The sequence below is a fragment of the Limanda limanda genome, chromosome 14 (assembly GCF_963576545.1).
Source record: "Limanda limanda chromosome 14, fLimLim1.1, whole genome shotgun sequence".
NCBI lineage: Eukaryota > Metazoa > Chordata > Actinopteri > Pleuronectiformes > Pleuronectidae > Limanda > Limanda limanda.
The window spans coordinates 9,051,522-9,067,994 of record NC_083649.1 but is presented as its reverse complement, the minus strand read 5'-3'; the positions used below and the strand labels follow the sequence as shown (position 1 = coordinate 9,067,994).

At 42.3% G+C, this 16,473-nt stretch overlaps 1 protein-coding gene across 1 annotated transcript; it reads right to left on the bottom strand.

The window, feature by feature from the left end:
• Positions 1–126: 126 nt before the first annotated feature.
• Positions 127–13,774, bottom strand: ccna1 (cyclin A1). The gene is made up of 10 exons (XM_061086389.1): positions 13,762–13,774; positions 12,392–12,462; positions 2,454–2,609; positions 2,138–2,348; positions 1,932–2,047; positions 1,571–1,797; positions 741–945; positions 512–625; positions 289–422; positions 127–178 (listed from the first exon to the last, which is right to left on the bottom strand). Exons 1-10 carry the CDS (start codon positions 13,772–13,774, stop codon positions 127–129), a joined length of 1,299 nt encoding a protein of 432 aa, XP_060942372.1.
• Between the last annotated feature and the right edge of the window lie 2,699 nt (positions 13,775–16,473).

Sequence of the window (16,473 nt, the reverse complement as noted above, 5' to 3'; positions counted from 1 at the left end):
ATAAACTATAAGAAAGAGACAATATAAATGAGAAATCGTGTCCAGAGAAAAGAGAAATATCTGCAGACAGTTTTGTTCTCAGTCGTTGTTCTGGCAGAAGCTCCGGTCGATGGGTGGAGCAGTGACTCATGGGAAAAGCAGCGTGTCGGGTGGAGTGATCCTCGACACGTGACAATACCTGAAAACAGACAGAAGAATAGGTGTCAATTTACAGATGAATCAACGACCAAATGAAACTGAAACTGCACATGAAATCAAACGGCATTAAAAAAACAAGCTACATCTCACTTTGAGCTCTTGTACTTCTTGGTGATGGCCTGTTGTGGGTGATTCTCTGCCCTGACGAAGAGCTGGTGGAGCTCATTTAGGCACGGGCCAATGTCAGCCATGGTGTAGGCAGTAAAGTTAGATAAGGAATCAGGCTACAACATAAGAAGAAATGTTTTTTTAAAGTCTACAACCCCAAAATAATGATTTTTATGATTCAGAACAGTGATCCAATCAAACTTACCCAGAGAGATTCGGTCACAGTGTACAAGGCTAGGCAGAAGGCTGCAGCTGCGACTATGGATGAGGTATAGTGTAGGAAGGGTTCAATTTCCATCAGGCTTAACTCAGCTACATACTAGAGACAGAACAAAATCAAAATATGATTGAGGTAAGTGTAAAAGTGACTCTTCAAAAGGCGGAGGGCATAAACCCAGAGTCTGGTTGAAATGTGAGTGATTGGTTTGACTCACCAGGGCCAGGTTCTCTGTGTTGGCACTGACCGGGTGGACGGTCATGAAGAGACGAAGGAACTGGTTCATGGTGGGTGCTGCCATCTTGAAGGCCAGCACTTTCAAAATAAAATGCTCCATCCGAATCAGCTGCCACTTGGTGTAGGTGCTGTCGGTGATGTACACAAAGTCATTCAGCCTGGGGGGGTAGATCTCCTCGTATTTTCTACAAGGCAAAATATCAGAAGACATCCAGTTACTATCTGTTGAGTTGATTAGGTCGTTTCCTCCAATGAGTTTCAAATCTTTTTGACAAATCAATACAGGAGACGTAATAATTAAAAGCACTGACGGATTATTTTTTACAAAGCGAAGCCATTTTATAATAAAGTCATCATGACATAATACTGAAACAATCAATTGGTTAATAGAAATAAGTTGTAGATAATGCATGACTTCACAGTGATGTAATGGCGACATCATTCCTATCAAATGATCATGAATACATTTGACAAGCTTTAGGTCGTGGCTGTAGTCCTATAGGATGCAGACACCTGAAGAAATGCATTTTTGTATAAATGCATCAGCTAATTTTCTGACTTCTTCATGATCTCACTTCTCAAATGACATCATATGACAGGGAATAATTTTCTGCTTATAGCCCTATTATTGTTTTTCTGACCATATTTTTTTTGACTTTTGATTTTTGAGCAATCAGCTCCTAAAGTTAGTGGTTTGGAGATATCAATCAAATCAATATCACCACGATATCGTGAAAATCTTTCCATGCATTATTCAGTTATTTTGCACATACACACACACGGGTGGAAATAACCTAAAAGTGTTCTTACGAAGCAATCAGTAACGCCGTTGTGCCGACCAGCTGCAGCTTTGCCCGCTGGACGAGCGCCGTGCCGGAGAGAAAACGGTCCAAGTAGTTGACAGCGAGGTGCAGAGTTTCAAGGCGAAGGTTGTACTCCTGGACGACTTCCACCATCCAGTCCACCAGGACCACGCGCATGTCGCTGGTGATCTCTGGATGATTCTTCAAGTGGCCGGGCTTTGCCCTTAACTTCATCTGTCATTAGAGACAGAAGCAGTTTTCATGATGCATTGCAATACATCACAACCAGGGTGTACTTAATGTTGACCAAACACAGTGACATGACAGAAATGACTCAAAGCACATATTAGTTCAGATCATTTTCGCACTTCGCTCTCCCTCAGGTGATGGTGGATGTCCTCTGTGTACTCAGAAGCAAACAGATCCTCGTCTGACAGCAGGGAGTCGTCTATCTCAGACTGCATAGACGACTCCTGGCAGGGACCTTTACGAGAGGGAACAGGCGTCGGGACATAAACAAGACAACACAATAAAAAAAAGTCTTGATGGATGTTTTTGTAACCGGCGAACTCACTTGAACTAAGCCCCAGCAGGAGTCTCATATCTGTATTTTGCAGGCCGGCGGTTTCAGTCTCACGGTGATAACTCTCTGACACTATTTCTTGACCAGAAGCTGAAAGAACAACTTCACAAGCCTCTTCGACATATACATCGAAGCCAGAACTGGAGGTGCAGCCACGCTGGGAGCTGCCTGACACCGAACTGTGTCTGGAAAACCGCTCTCCCTGTTGACAGAAACAAGTCACCCTGATAACCACAAGAAGTTGAAATGAATACTCTGTGAACAGAATTGAAAATCAGTAAAAAAGAAAAAGGCCTCTCTCCTTTACCTTGCTGACAGATCGGCGCTGCTGCTGATTCTCTGACAGGACTCCGAGCACGGTCCGCTGTTTGGGCCTCTGGGCCTGGGAGGCATCTCCTTTACTTGAAGGTGGGATGTTTTCTTTGCTGTTGTGCCGCAGTTGGGCACTCGAGCTGAGGTTCAGCTTTAAACAATGAGACAGGGAAAGATGAAGTTGAAAATATAAAAAATGCAAAATAACACAAAATTAAAATAGATCTTGGAGGAACCTAAATAAAGCACCTAAAACATTGAGCTAATAACAGTATGATGCACTGCAATGATCTATGTTAGTGGTTGGAACCCCCAAGGTAACCCCAAGATGAACCTGAGAGGCTGCAAGATGAATAAAATCACACGCAATTATAAATAAAGCATTCTGTGCATCATGAATTTGAATTTCTATATTTCTACTTTTTTTAATGTTTCTACTGTGAACTGCTGGGCTGTTTTAATTATCCAAGCCTCTAAAACTATTAAAATTAAACAATCAAGGAAATAAAGATCACGCACAACCTGTAACCTGTAGGCAGCTGAGAAGACTGCATTATTTTTAAGGGTTATAAGATAAGAAAAGGTTAGATATTGGATAAGCAGCACACATAAATAAATTAGGTGGTTGGTCTATGACCCCCTGACAGAAGGATGAATCTAGTTTTTGAATGTAAAGTATCATAAAATAATTCCTTATGTGACAGGTGATGTATTCAAATAGCTTGTTTGCACTTCAGAACCCTGCAATGTGTAATGTATTATCACACTGTAATAAGAACTATATATATAGCAGCTTTGAAAATAGTTAAAAAGGTAAAAAAGCAAACAATTACAAGCATTTGAGCACAAATACAAACATTACAGATTAAAAAAGAGTGAGGCTGGACATAAACCGTAGTTTATATTATAAAATATACTAATTGGTTAAAAGGTGAGTGTAGATATTGCGGTTACAAACACGGAAATCCTCCACTGACACCTAAAGGAAGATGGTGGAAAATTAAATCAGCATTTCAGGGATTGAAAGAAGAAGCTTAAACATTAAATAGATACAATTAAAGTGCTCTGATGCACAAATCTCTGTATCATCAGATCTCAAAGTTCTCCCACACGCTTGGTGCTGACCCTGGGGTTTCCATGGTAACAATAATTGATCAGATCGTGAGTAACAGAAAACAAACAGTTAAACAAAGCGAGGGGGGGTGCGAATGAACAAATAAAGTGTGATTAACAGATCCCCGATGACTTCCTGTTGGTTTGCATCCATCACACATCACCTGCCCCCCCACTGGGAACTCACCATGTTCAGGATCCACGTAGTGAAAGCAGCAGCGGCGGCGGCGGAGGGATCTGGTCCCGTAGCGAAGCCAGCGGACTAGTTAACGTGAAGTTACCTCGATGTCAACCTAGAGACGAACAGCGACCCCTGGTGAATTAAAGCCGCTTCCCGATTGGTTGGTCCGGTTGGAGGTCTCGTCCTCACGTTGTTGATCGACCAATCAGGTGGCTGTCCTCTTAGCCGTTTGTCCGGTAACTAACGGGTCACGCGTCAGGAACGTAAACAGACGGTCAGCTGTTTACCTGAGCTTCACATTAAAAAGATCTGATTAGACCTCAATCCATAACCTCCATCATGTGATTTTAGGTTTTTCATAATACTACTACTACTACTACTACTACTACTACTTCTAATAATAATAATAATTCAGTTATATATTACCTCTCAAAATGCAGTTACAAAGTGCTTTACAAGTTAAAAATGAAAACTTTAAGGCAAACAATAGGAAACGGTTAAAGGGAATTTGAAGATCATACAGCATTAGAACTCAGGTACATACATACAAAAAAAAAGTCTAAAGGTGACAAGAGTATAAACATTATACAATTATTAAAAGAAAGGAAACCTATAATATATTTGAGGGATTTAAAAGAGGATAAGGAGTTTTCCTTATGGATCTCCTCGGGGCGATTGTTCCAAAGAGTGGGAGCCCTGTCACCTCTGGTCCTCAGGCAGGACTGTGGAATAGACCTCAGGTTATGACCGGGCACATATGGTGGAAAAAGACACCATATAAGCCCATATAATATGAAATAATCATAATTATTCTCCCATCTCCAGTAAAAAAAAAATGTTATTAAAGTAATAGACCAAGTAGTAAAACAGCTGCTTGTCTGAGCAGAGTATCTGAGTCCCTGCTCTTGTATTTGTATCTGACATTTGCACTTGATGACATCATAAAAGCAGCGTCCGTCCCTGTTCAGACAGAGAATTATTGGTATCGTATTCTCACAAGTCTGGATTTTCTCTTCAACATGATAACATGGCCTTAACAACTATTCCTACTCCTGCTGAACAAAGAAGAAGATGGAGGGTGAGTCAGGATAAAAGCATTTCTGCTGAGAAGTAAATGCCGACCTGTCAGCTATGTCCTCAGCGGGGGGGTTAAATGGTGACCAGCATTATTTACACTGCTTGTCAATACTGATCTCTTTGCTGCTGCTGTTCCGTTGCATTTAATGACAGGAGAGTGACAATGATAAGGTAATAACACAAAGACCAGCAGCAAATAAATCCCTTCTTAAAAAAAACTTTTTATCAGAGAGCCTTTCCTGATTTGACCAGAATTTGAATGAGTTGTATTGTTCATTTTCATTTAATAGAATTTCATGTCTATTAAATGAATATCGTCTTTTAATATTTGTGATTCCTAAACTTTTGCTGTGATCATGATTAAATGACCTGTTTTATTTTGCTGCCTTGTGGTCCACAGTGGTTCTGACCTGACCAGTAATATCAAAAGTATCCCGATGGAACATTGTCTGTGTTTCTCCAGTTTCCTTCAACATCACTTGAACATCATTCATGTATAACACAAAATGTGTAAAGATGTGTGGAACAAGATTTACACTGTCCAACAAAAACAATGCAAAATGGATGATACATTTAAGGTCGATGAAAATAGATATTGTTAATGACAGAAAAGAAAAACTCTACTTACATTGACAGATCAATGTTCAGTCTGTGTAGAGAGCAACCTGCTGACAGCCTGCAAGTCCTTCATTGTCCTTTAGATGGCAGCCTTCCTCTTCAGAGACAACAGCCTGATGTTTTCCCATCAGCAGTTCAGTCAGGCAGACTTTAGACATCTTGTCACGTCACAACAACATTTTGGAGCTTGTCACATTTGGTCACCACAAACACACAGAGTCTAAGTTCCAGGCTACACAACTTAAAAAAACAAGAATAATGTCAAATTCACTATTTGACTTTTTGACCCCATTATTATTTTTTACAAATTACCACTGAACCTCTGCTGAGCCAAAACTCCTCAGGGATGTAGAGGATGAAAAGTGGATTCAGTTGATTAAAACACTTTGGTCCTTGGACTCTGCCTAAGTTTCCACTTTCTATAACTGTCTGTTGTCTCTATCATTATAAGAACTACAGGAGGTATTCAAAGGAGGCAGGTAGAAGAACTTGGGAGGATCCAGGGGCGTTAACTTGCAGACTTGTCCTGCCGCTGCTGCTTCTGCTGAGCAGCTCCACTGGAGCAACGGCAGATTAAGGATTCCAATTTGCAACCTTTTGGCCACAAGGCTGCTTCTTGAACCTTCTGCCAACCGTCACTCTTAATACTTTACCCGACATATGCATGTGATGGAGGACTCCTTCTCCTGGTTTTACTGGTGTTTATTAACCGTGCACCAGAATAGTATGTTAGAAAGGATGTCTTTCCTTGCCTTCAATCCAAACATGCATTATATTTAGAAAACAAATATGCAGCGTTATCCGTATAGAGGAGGTACATAGTCCTCCTCAGAGCGTATAATTATGCAGTAATCTATAAATGATTCCCCTGTCACCAGGTTCAAAACAGACAGAAAACAGAACACATATTTTGAGAGGTTAGCAACTGTATTTGTTACGTCACAGAGGGAATCGTGAAGTCATGTAAGTGTGTTTCTTTCAAGATGTTATGGTAAAGCTTCTATTCATCTGGCATTTTCACATTTTTAGTGCGGATCCAGAATGGGAACTAGAACTCAGAATGCCCTTTTACCCCCAATGCGATCTATGAATAAGTCTGAGAAATCAAAAGGTCAAAAAAATGCTTTATCTTTAAATTTGAAGGAAAGTGGATTCCAGAACAAATGTGAATAGGTTCTTCACTGACCCATATCGCATCGTTACACTAAGTTCCGTGGTTATTTGTCCAATAGTTTTTAAATCTAAGGCGACTGTTGTGCATTTGCTGACGTATGCTGAATGTCATTCTAGTTGACAACGTAATAATATGTAATTCTGAGAGTGTGATTCCATCGTAAATCTCTGTGATAAAAGTCCTAATTGTATTAAAATTATGGAAAACAGCAATAAAAAGATCCATATGTGGTAATAAAAAAAACAGATGAAGCAGCTGTTCCTCATGTGAACACATTCTGACGATGTCAATAATACGTCTCTTATACGCCTATATCCCAATTTCACTCAGACAATGTATTTTTAATAACGTTCAAGACAATATCGAGCAGAACGAGTTTTGGTCTCACAGAGCAAACATCATGACTCAATGTCCTATTCTTTTTGAAGTAAATTCAAATTTGACAATGTGACATGCACTGAAATCTGGATCAGAGATCATCAAGTCAAAGGTGATTCAGTTGTTTTTCTCTTTTCTCTCTCACGACCACGGTGGGATTTCGACATGTTCAGAGTTTGAATTTGACATCAAATCCAGTTGCATCGAGGACCAAGGCTGAGAGAAACAAACACAAGAAAAGGGAATACAAAGAAAAAGAAGGTTCAGTGAGTATTTTTCTCTTTTCTTATCTCTTTTTTTCTCTTTCACAGTTATGATGCAATGGAACCTTGTTCTAACGCAGAGCTGATGAAATGTATCCTCTCAAACTAAAACAGGGTATCATGTTCACAGTGCCGAAGAGGAGGGACTGAGTCACACATTCATACTTAAACACACAAACATGGTACCTGCTCGGGGGGGGGGCGGAGGAGAAGCACAGTCTCTCCGTCTTCCTGCCACTTCCTCCGTATTTTCATCCCTCTTCCTCATTTCCGTTCGATACCCGAGCAGATGCAGATTGTTTATGACAGATAGCGCTGGGCTGGTGCCATTTCATTAGTGTGATGTATCTCTGGTGACAGCCTTGAGGCCAGATTGGCCAGCAGTCTGAGCATCACCTCTAAAATGACTGTGCCGTCCAGGAGCGTCCCCCCCCCCCCCCAGCTGAGGACGGACATGCATCATCTGTCTCTCCGTCAGTCCCTGTTGGGAAAATGACAGCAGAGATTGTCTCACGCCTTGAGCTTGAAAAATATCCCTTTATTTTTAGGTCAACAAAATGTAGTGGATGTGAAAGAGGCTGAAACCTGGATGACAATGAGATGAAATCTGATCTGCTGATATTTAATTCATGTTGAACAGATTCTCCCCTCCACCTTCAGCAGGAGACGCGGATTTATTCTCTGAGAAATCAACGAAAATGATGAAATGTTGCCCAATCTTGCAATTTTAGAGAGAGTGGAAAACACTTCCTGGATTCACATCAATGTTTTATGGATTCCTCCCTGACTCAAACCACAACCATCCACCAGGTTTTGTGGTTAATCTGTTTTTGCTTAAACTTGTTTACAAACGAAAAAAAACACAGATGCTAAACATAACCTCCTTGGCCGATGACAACTTTTAGTGACACCTCAGGAACCTTCCTCTGATCGGTGAGATCTCTGTCATCTGCTTTCCTTCTCCATCCAGATCACGTAGCTCCACCAAGACCCAGCAGTTCCATTACACTTAATCAAGCCTCAACAAATTGATATTAGTCCAAAACTCAAAATATGCCAGATTTCTTTCACCAAGATCCAAGATTTATTCCCTGGGAAATTGGTGGAAATGTCAAAAAGATTTCCCATCTCGCACGCCAAAGTTGAATGTGCTCTTTATTGGCCCGTGTCCCACACTGCCACCAGATTGTGTGAGAAGGCAATCAGTAGTTTTTGTGTAGTGCTGCTGACACACAAACAGACAAACAGGGATGAAAACATAAGCTCTTTGGCAGAAGTGAATATGGGTCATGTCAGGTTAAAGGACGAGGAGTTATCAAAGCAACACGAGACCAACAGGAGAACGCCAAACTGCATATTAAAATCATTTAATATGAAGCCACCCCCGACAAACAACAACAAACTGCATCAAATATGAGCAGCAGCGATCACAGGTTCAAAATAACCAACAGGCAGTTTATCTATCGGTGAAAAAGGGAGAGCTGCTTAAATCTGGATGACACAACACACACAACACACACACACACACACACACACACTCACACACAGGCTGTTTAACCAATCTGCAACCAGAGGGCATCATTTGATGGAATATCAGAGTGAGTCACAATATTGCCACAAACCACTGATGAAAGTGTAATTGTTTACTTTGTGTTGTTGTTGTCGTTAATTAGCGACTCGGAGGGAATCACAGAGGAAGCTGTCGACCCGAGAGGAGGAAAGATACGAGTCCAAACCCACTGAAGCGCAGAAAGTCGTAAACTGACTCACATGAAGACAAAGTGTTGCACTGCCGACTTGTTTTATCTCGACGTGCCACGGCCAATGTGTACATCACATATCTCCCCCCCGACCCACCCACCCCCTCTCTCCCAGCCCGAGCCGTGGAACATATGAATTATGAATGTCTGAAAAGTAACAGCTTTTTTTTATTTTGCAATTTAAGGGGCCCAAAAATCTTTTGGTGCACTAAATTATTCATGTATTCAAATGAATCTGACTTTGAGGACATTTTTTCCCTTTCTTCCTCTATTTCATGAATTTTGATTGTGCCCTTCAGAGGGACAGGTCAGAATTAGCGGCAAAGCTTTTATCAGAACCGTGTTTTTAAAAGGTTACAGTTGGGAATTCTTTCTTTTTTTCCCACTCAGACATGTTTTAGTAAATTGGGTCCTGTCGTTTTTGATTCTCCGCCCAGGGGAGATGTCTTTCGGGACTGTGTCGATATTGCACTGCCACCTCTCTCATTGTTATTCCTGACAACTGCCCGCCTGTCAGGCTGCTGTAATGGGAGTCAATGGAGAAGAGTGTCACTCACTCACGGCTCCATGCCCTCCGATCTGTGGACATCAATTTGATTGACGCAGCAACGAGACGAAAAGCTGGAGCCCAGCGCTGACGTCAAGTTGTCCAGGATATCCTTTTTTTATACGACAGTGAAGATCACAAATAATTCTGCGTGAGATATCTTGGAGGCATGGAGAAAATGTTTGAAATTCCGAGCGTGTCCTCAAGATTGGGGGATGCAGAGATCCCGTGCTACTGCAACAAGGAGGAGACGAGTGAAAGAGTCCGATTTCCTGTGCTCATCAGTCTTAAATTTAGCTTTTCGGGCGCCTCTCTCTCTGTGGGGTGCGGTGCAAAGGAGAAGTAAAACATATCCACTGCTGCGTCTAAAACACAAGCACTTCTAACATATACTTGCAACTAATTCCTCAACACTTTCCTGAGTGTTATCTCAAGGTTTAATGAGGTTCCCCACAGGGTTAGCAGGATGAGCACGTCAAACCACAAACACACACTTTGGCCCAGAATAGTCCCCGTAGCTGCACGACCCCCCCCCCCCCCCCCCCCCCGCCTCATTAACATGCCGTGCAGAGGCTGGTGTCCTCACAAGGGCAGCGGCAGGATGGCACGGAGGCAGAACGGGTCCGGGGATATCAGGGAATGACACGGAAATGGCGGCCACTTCTTTGCCCTCTGGGATTAGTGACAAAAGCTAGCTGAGGCCGAAGCTCTTATCTCCATCCCGCAGTCCTCTCTCGCATAAACACACAAACACACACACAGAAACACACAGGCAACAAAAAAGCACACAAGAACACTATTTGAGTTTGCACAGACACAAGCACATGTGCTCATGCAGCCTAATTAGCTTTGTCGAACATATTCCCCTCTTTAGGAAAATAAGGAACTCTGTGTGTGTGTGTTTGTGTGTTTGTGTGTGTGTGTGTGTGTGTGAGAGGACCATTTTGAGCCTACAACCTATGAGGACATTTTGGGAAATTTAGGACGTTCCTCACTTTAAGACCCTTTTTATGGACTGTTTGAGGGTTAAGACTTGTTTAGGGTTAGAACTAGGTTTAGGTAAGAATAAGGGTTTAGGTTAGGTTAGTTTAGGGTTAAGGTTAGTATACGGGTTTGGTTAGGGTTAGAATTAGGTTAAGTTTAGCTCCCGGTTTCGGTCTTAGTTAGGATTAAGGTTAGAATTAGATTTAGGTTTTAGTTAGGGTTAGAATTAGGTTAGGTTTTAGTTTGGGTTAAGGTTAGAATTAGGTTTAAGTTAGGCATTTAGTTAGGGTTAGGGTTAAGGTAATGGTTAAGGTTCGGGTAAGGGGGCAGGGGAATACATAATAACATCGTACCCAATGTAATAATTACATTGTGTGACATATGTCTTCCCCCCTGTCCTTGGTTTCTCCCTCAACACTGTGTCAACATCCGTGAAACTGCCAACAGCGTCTCATTAAAATATTGATCAACATTTGCTTTTTTTCTGCGTCTTGGAGGCTTCAGATTAAGAAAATATTCTCAGATCCACGCTCATCAGACGAATCCCAGACCTCTCCGCGTGGCTGTCAAATTTCTGTCTGAAGTGCACATGAAGAGCAGCCATGTGATGATGTTAGTGAACGCTGCATGGGTTTGGATGTGAAATAAAGTGCTCTCCCTCTTATCTGCTTGCTCTCTCTCTCTCTGTTCTCTCCTGCAAAGCCGGTGTCAGCGGGGCAGATGGCAAAAGACGGAGGCATCTGCGGAGGGGGAGGCGGCTCTTTCCCTCCTTCGCGGAGCAGGGACAGGTGTCATCTGCCACACACTCAACACTTTCATGAATTCCATTAAGATGCAAACAAGCTCATGCTTGAGATTCACAGACACGCACCTAAAATGGATTATTGATCAGAAGGAACTGAATCATATTTGGAGCCTTTCGTTCCCAAATTAGTTACAGTCAAAGTAAAGCACTTTTAAAGGGTCGGCTCACCCAAATAACAAATTGTGTACTCAAGTGGAACAATTCTCTTTCAAAAAAACTAAAAACACAGACACAGATGTTGAATATATAATTAATAAAAACACATTGTCTCGTGTTTATTCTGTGATTTTTTATTTAACTGGTGTTTGACCCCCTTCTACTTTTGAAATCATCACTTTGGACCAGACTGAACGATCTGGACATTGGTCCCTGGAGGATGATTTCGGTGTCTCTTGGGATCCTATGACGTCTTCTCTACTTCCACCAGATCGTCTAATGTTTCACTTTTTCCATTTCAATATCTCAGAATGTTTACAAAAGCAAACACATCCAAACTTGATGAACACTTCTCCACTTCCTCCCATTATCCAGAAATGAAGCCAAAATATCAGGGTTAAGAAGGCAGCCATCTTGCTCTGTGTCCACGTAATGATAGTTGGATGGAGTTGAGCTCGGCCAATCGCGAGTCAGTCTCAGCTCTCATGGGGTTCATGACGTTCCCCCCAATTTTTTGCTGGAACTGGCCCTTCCATCAGGAGCCTGTAAGTGTTGAGTCATCCAGCGCTGAACAGTTTAGCTTTAGAGTATTGGATCATCTTTGTTTATCGATTATTGATGAAAATCTTTTATTCCACCTCAAGTATTGAAGTGAGCGATTTCTTTCAGCATATGCTACGTCTCCAAATGGAAATCTGTGCAGTTCTACAGAGGAGGTTTGCTCAGTCGCTGTCTGCAGAGATACTGTTTAGAGGAGGGATAAGAAGAGGAAGAGAGGGAAGTCAAAGAAAAGATAAGAGCTTGAAGATGAAGGGAGAGCAGTGGTGAGGAACTGAGGGGTGTTAAACCTTTCTTATGACTCAAGGGTCGATCTGACCGTCTCATCCGAACACTTCAGTCGGCAGATGGTGATATCGCCCACCGCTGGAAACCGTTTTCTGACGCAGGCTGACAGCAGAGAGCAAGGCTGTAGCACAGAGAGAAATATGAGAAATGACGGCTCAATCGTTTGTGTGTGTGTGTGTCTGTGTGTGTGTGTGTGTGTGGGAGTGCGAGGGATGACAGACACTGATTTATTGATCAGTTTAATCGACCTGCATGTCCTGCTTTAGATTTGTCTGCCCTCTAACTCGACTGATAAATGAACAGCCTCACTGTGACGAATGTTTGCTCAGTTAGAACGAGACAAACAAAAACAACACACAGAGGAGCAGATTTGCCTGTTGATGTGATCGTTATTCAAAGGTGACGACAAAAGTGGGAGGGTGGAGACGGACTGAGTCACACACACAGAGAGAGAGAGAGAGAGAGAGAGAGGAAGGGGATGGGATTAGAGGGAGCACTACTCCCTCTCCTCTCTCCTCTTCACCTCTTCTCTACTATCGAAAAAAACATCAGTGTCGTTCATTAGTGGCAGCCGGCCCTGTGTGTTCCCTTTCTGAATGAGACAGAGAGGGTCCGACATTGTCTCCTCCTGCTGTAGTGTTGTGTGTCTGTGAGTGTGTGTGTGAGTCACATTGAATGACAGAAACAGAGAGAGAAGAGAGATAGAGATAGAGAAAGAGAGAGAGAGAGAGAGAGAGAGAGAGAGAGAGGGAGGGAGGGAGGCTCACAGAGAAGATCTCGGGGCAACAGATCCGTTTTGCTCGGCTGAGAGACCAAACACAACGGGATGGATTTCTGCACGACGTGAACAAAAGGAAAAAGGTGTGTATCTCTTTTATTTTTAAAACGATTTCACATTATATAGCTGATGCTTCACGCAGATTTTCATGAAATTAGTTAACAACGGTATTAATCTGATCCGTTAGAGGACGGAGGGGGATTCCTGCCGAATACAAAGAAAAGCTTAAATAATCATTCTCCATTCAGATGCCAGAAACTTTATTCAGCGATTTGTAACTGTAAGCAGAGCTGTCGTGAGAAAACAAAGGGAAGACGGGTACAGTAAATGAAAGATGAAATAGTAACAAAGGAAGGAGGAGAAAATGTATAAATGCTCCGAGACTTATCAGCAACTGAGGCGTGCAGTTAACAAGAATAGAAGGAAGGAGGGGTTAACCATGTATACTTTAATAAAGCAACTTTGCAAACGAGCAGGATTCAAAAGGTGGCAGTTGAGAAAAAGAGGGAAGGAGTGACTGATGAGTGACTGATAGACGAAGAGAGAGGGGGGGGGGGCGTACAAATGTCCCAATTAGAACAAGAGCAGGTTTGTTTGTGCTTAAGATAAATAGTGTGACTCACTCAGGGTCATCATGATGAACACAAGCGCTCAGTGACATGTAATTGAAAGTCACAATTTTCAGTGGAAATTGAGATTTGTTTCATCAGATTGTCTCTGGATATGATGATGGTGGGATTTTTTTGCTGAGGTCAGCAGCGAACATGCATGTTCCCTTAAGTCCTGATAACATGATTTGTCGGCCGGAGGCATGTCTGCAACCCCACAACGCTTCATCCACCATGGTGTGTTGTGACAACCTTGATCAGAGAAATGCAGCTCCTGCGATTTGGATATTGCACTTTGAATAATATTCAGATTCATTATTCATCCCTTTTGAGAACAAGACTAAAAAAACGCAAGTATCAGATTTATTGGCAACTCAGAAATATCAGGAGTAATTAACAGATATGAGAACGAGGTGAAAAAGTACACTTCTCCACAGGGGTGAGCTGACACACACAAACAAACACACACACACACACACACACACACACACACACACACACACACACACACACACACAAACACATCAAAGCAATATGAGCTCATTATCTACACTGGCCACTGACCAAAAAAAATGTCCAATACTAACTATTCATAACGATCTCTGGTTCTAACCCTTGTTGCTGCTCTTTCACTAATTTTGGAAATCTTCCCTTTTCATGCATCTAATATCTGAGAGAGTCAGACGATGATTGAACGGCCGTGTTCAACCCTTGCAGTTGCTTCAAGGGCACTCAGGTGCGCTGTGGGATTTCTCCATTCAAATGTAAACGTGATGAATAAAAACAATCAGTTCATTGTTTTGGTAAGCTCATTAAGATTCCACCTCTGTTTCCCAACATTTAATATTCATATCTACACACAGCCAGAGACATCACGTTGAGCCTAAAACTGAAAACAAACCAAACTGGGGGAGAAATGGTTCAAAAGTGGTTGAGAGTTTCAGACAGATAGTGAAACATCAGCTGCTTTCATCATTCCTGATTATCTCTGACCCCTCTGTGGGTTATCTGTGGTATTTAGGCCTGCTGAGGCCATTTGGAATTCATGTGGTTTGGCCTCAGGTCTGTTTTCAGCTGATCTGGCTCAGAATATGAGAAATTTTACATGTTTGAAATTCAGGCTACGCTGTTATCTCCTGGCAATCTGCTGCTTGAACTAAGCATGTGCATGTGTGTGTGTGTGTGTGTGTGTGTGTGTGTGTGTGTGTGTGTGTGTGTATGTGTGTGTGCGTGTGTGTGTGTGTGTGTGTGTGTGTGAGTGTGTGTGTGTTAGACACATCTTTGGCATTTTTTACATATGCGCATGCATGAGAATTGAATATCACTTGTATTTCTGCTACAGGCTCCGCTTGTCTTAGTTTGAGCATGTGGTGTGAATATAGTATGAGAAAGTGCACACACACACACACACACACACACACACACACACACGCACACAAAGAATATGGTCCAAATGCCATGACATTTTGCCACACATGGATCTTCTCCATTATTCATGAAGCGGAGAGCTGAGAACTGAACAGACAACAGAATCTCTCTCTCTCTCTCTCAGAAGTTTGGGTTTCAGTAAATATTTGCATAAGCTGCATGCACGGACTGCAGAAATCCCAGTAATTGCCAGGGCGATTTTCTGTCATCAAAAGAGAGCTGGAGGTTTAATTGAAAACTGTAACGAGTTTATGGCAGACTATGTTTCGCCCTGAGTGGACAAACTGTCAAAGCCGTATTCCTTATGATATATTTTATCAATGGAAACAAAAAAATGTCTGTTTTAATGTTTAATAAAATTCCATGAGTACTGAATACCAATGTCAATAGGACAAATTACATCAAACAAACAGATTTTACACAGCACATTGAAAAGATTATAAGGAGATGATGAGAAACAGAATGAGTGTGAGGAGCAGATTGAGAAAGTGGAGCAGAGGAAGCGACGCGTCACAGTCTCAGGGGGAGCTCGGCTGAACGTGCACTGGATGAGATGAGCTTGTCGGAGGAGCGAGTTGCAGAGATCGTGACGCTCAAGAAAGAGTTTGAACGGGACAAAAAGTGGCTTTGAGAGTCGAATGAGCAGAAACAGAAGAAAGCTGCGGAACTCAATTCAGAGGCTGCATCCCCTAATCCTTCAGAGGACTCAGTGTACCAGGCCCAAGAATTACTAAGCTCGTCCCGACCTTCCTGCTGTTGCCCATAAAGAACTGAGGCTGGACACGACAAGAAAGTTTTATTGCCCCTTGTTTTGTTATGTTTACCCGCTAGCTGTTCAATTGAGTTGAAGGGTAAACATCTTGTTGCTTGCCAGCACCATTACCTCTTTGAAAAAACAGTTTGTCACTTAAGAGCAATGAATCCTGGGATTAATGGGCCAGAAAGGATCCACCCCTTGGTGCCTTTGTTTCTCTGGGATGGAAGGACACATTTGTTGGTCGCTTTGGAAGTACCTTTTCGAAATAGGACGGTCTCATAGCACTGCTGTGACGCAATCAATCTTCACATGTAGGCTCTGAACTATCAGCCCCTTGATAGAGACACGGCTACAGAGAAATTCACTGAAGACAGCCTGGTTTGAAGAATGTTTAGTAGATAACCAAGGCTACAAAGAATGTTTTAAAAGCTGCTGACAGAAGAATAAAATCATAGATGAGAATTAAAAGCAAGTGCACTTCAGGGACATCTCACGGTGAAGCTGCAGGCGGGGATAAGGGAGTCGGGAGGGAACAGGAAGAC

Coding starts and splice junctions, on each gene's coding strand:
- ccna1 (XM_061086389.1), bottom strand. Junction 1,798..1,931: donor ATCACCTGAGGGAGAGCGAA/GTGCGAAAATGA, acceptor CTCTAATGACAG/ATGAAGTTAAGGGCAAAGCC. Junction 179..288: donor AAGAAGTACAAGAGCTCAAA/GTGAGATGTAGC, acceptor GTCTGTTTTCAG/GTATTGTCACGTGTCGAGGA.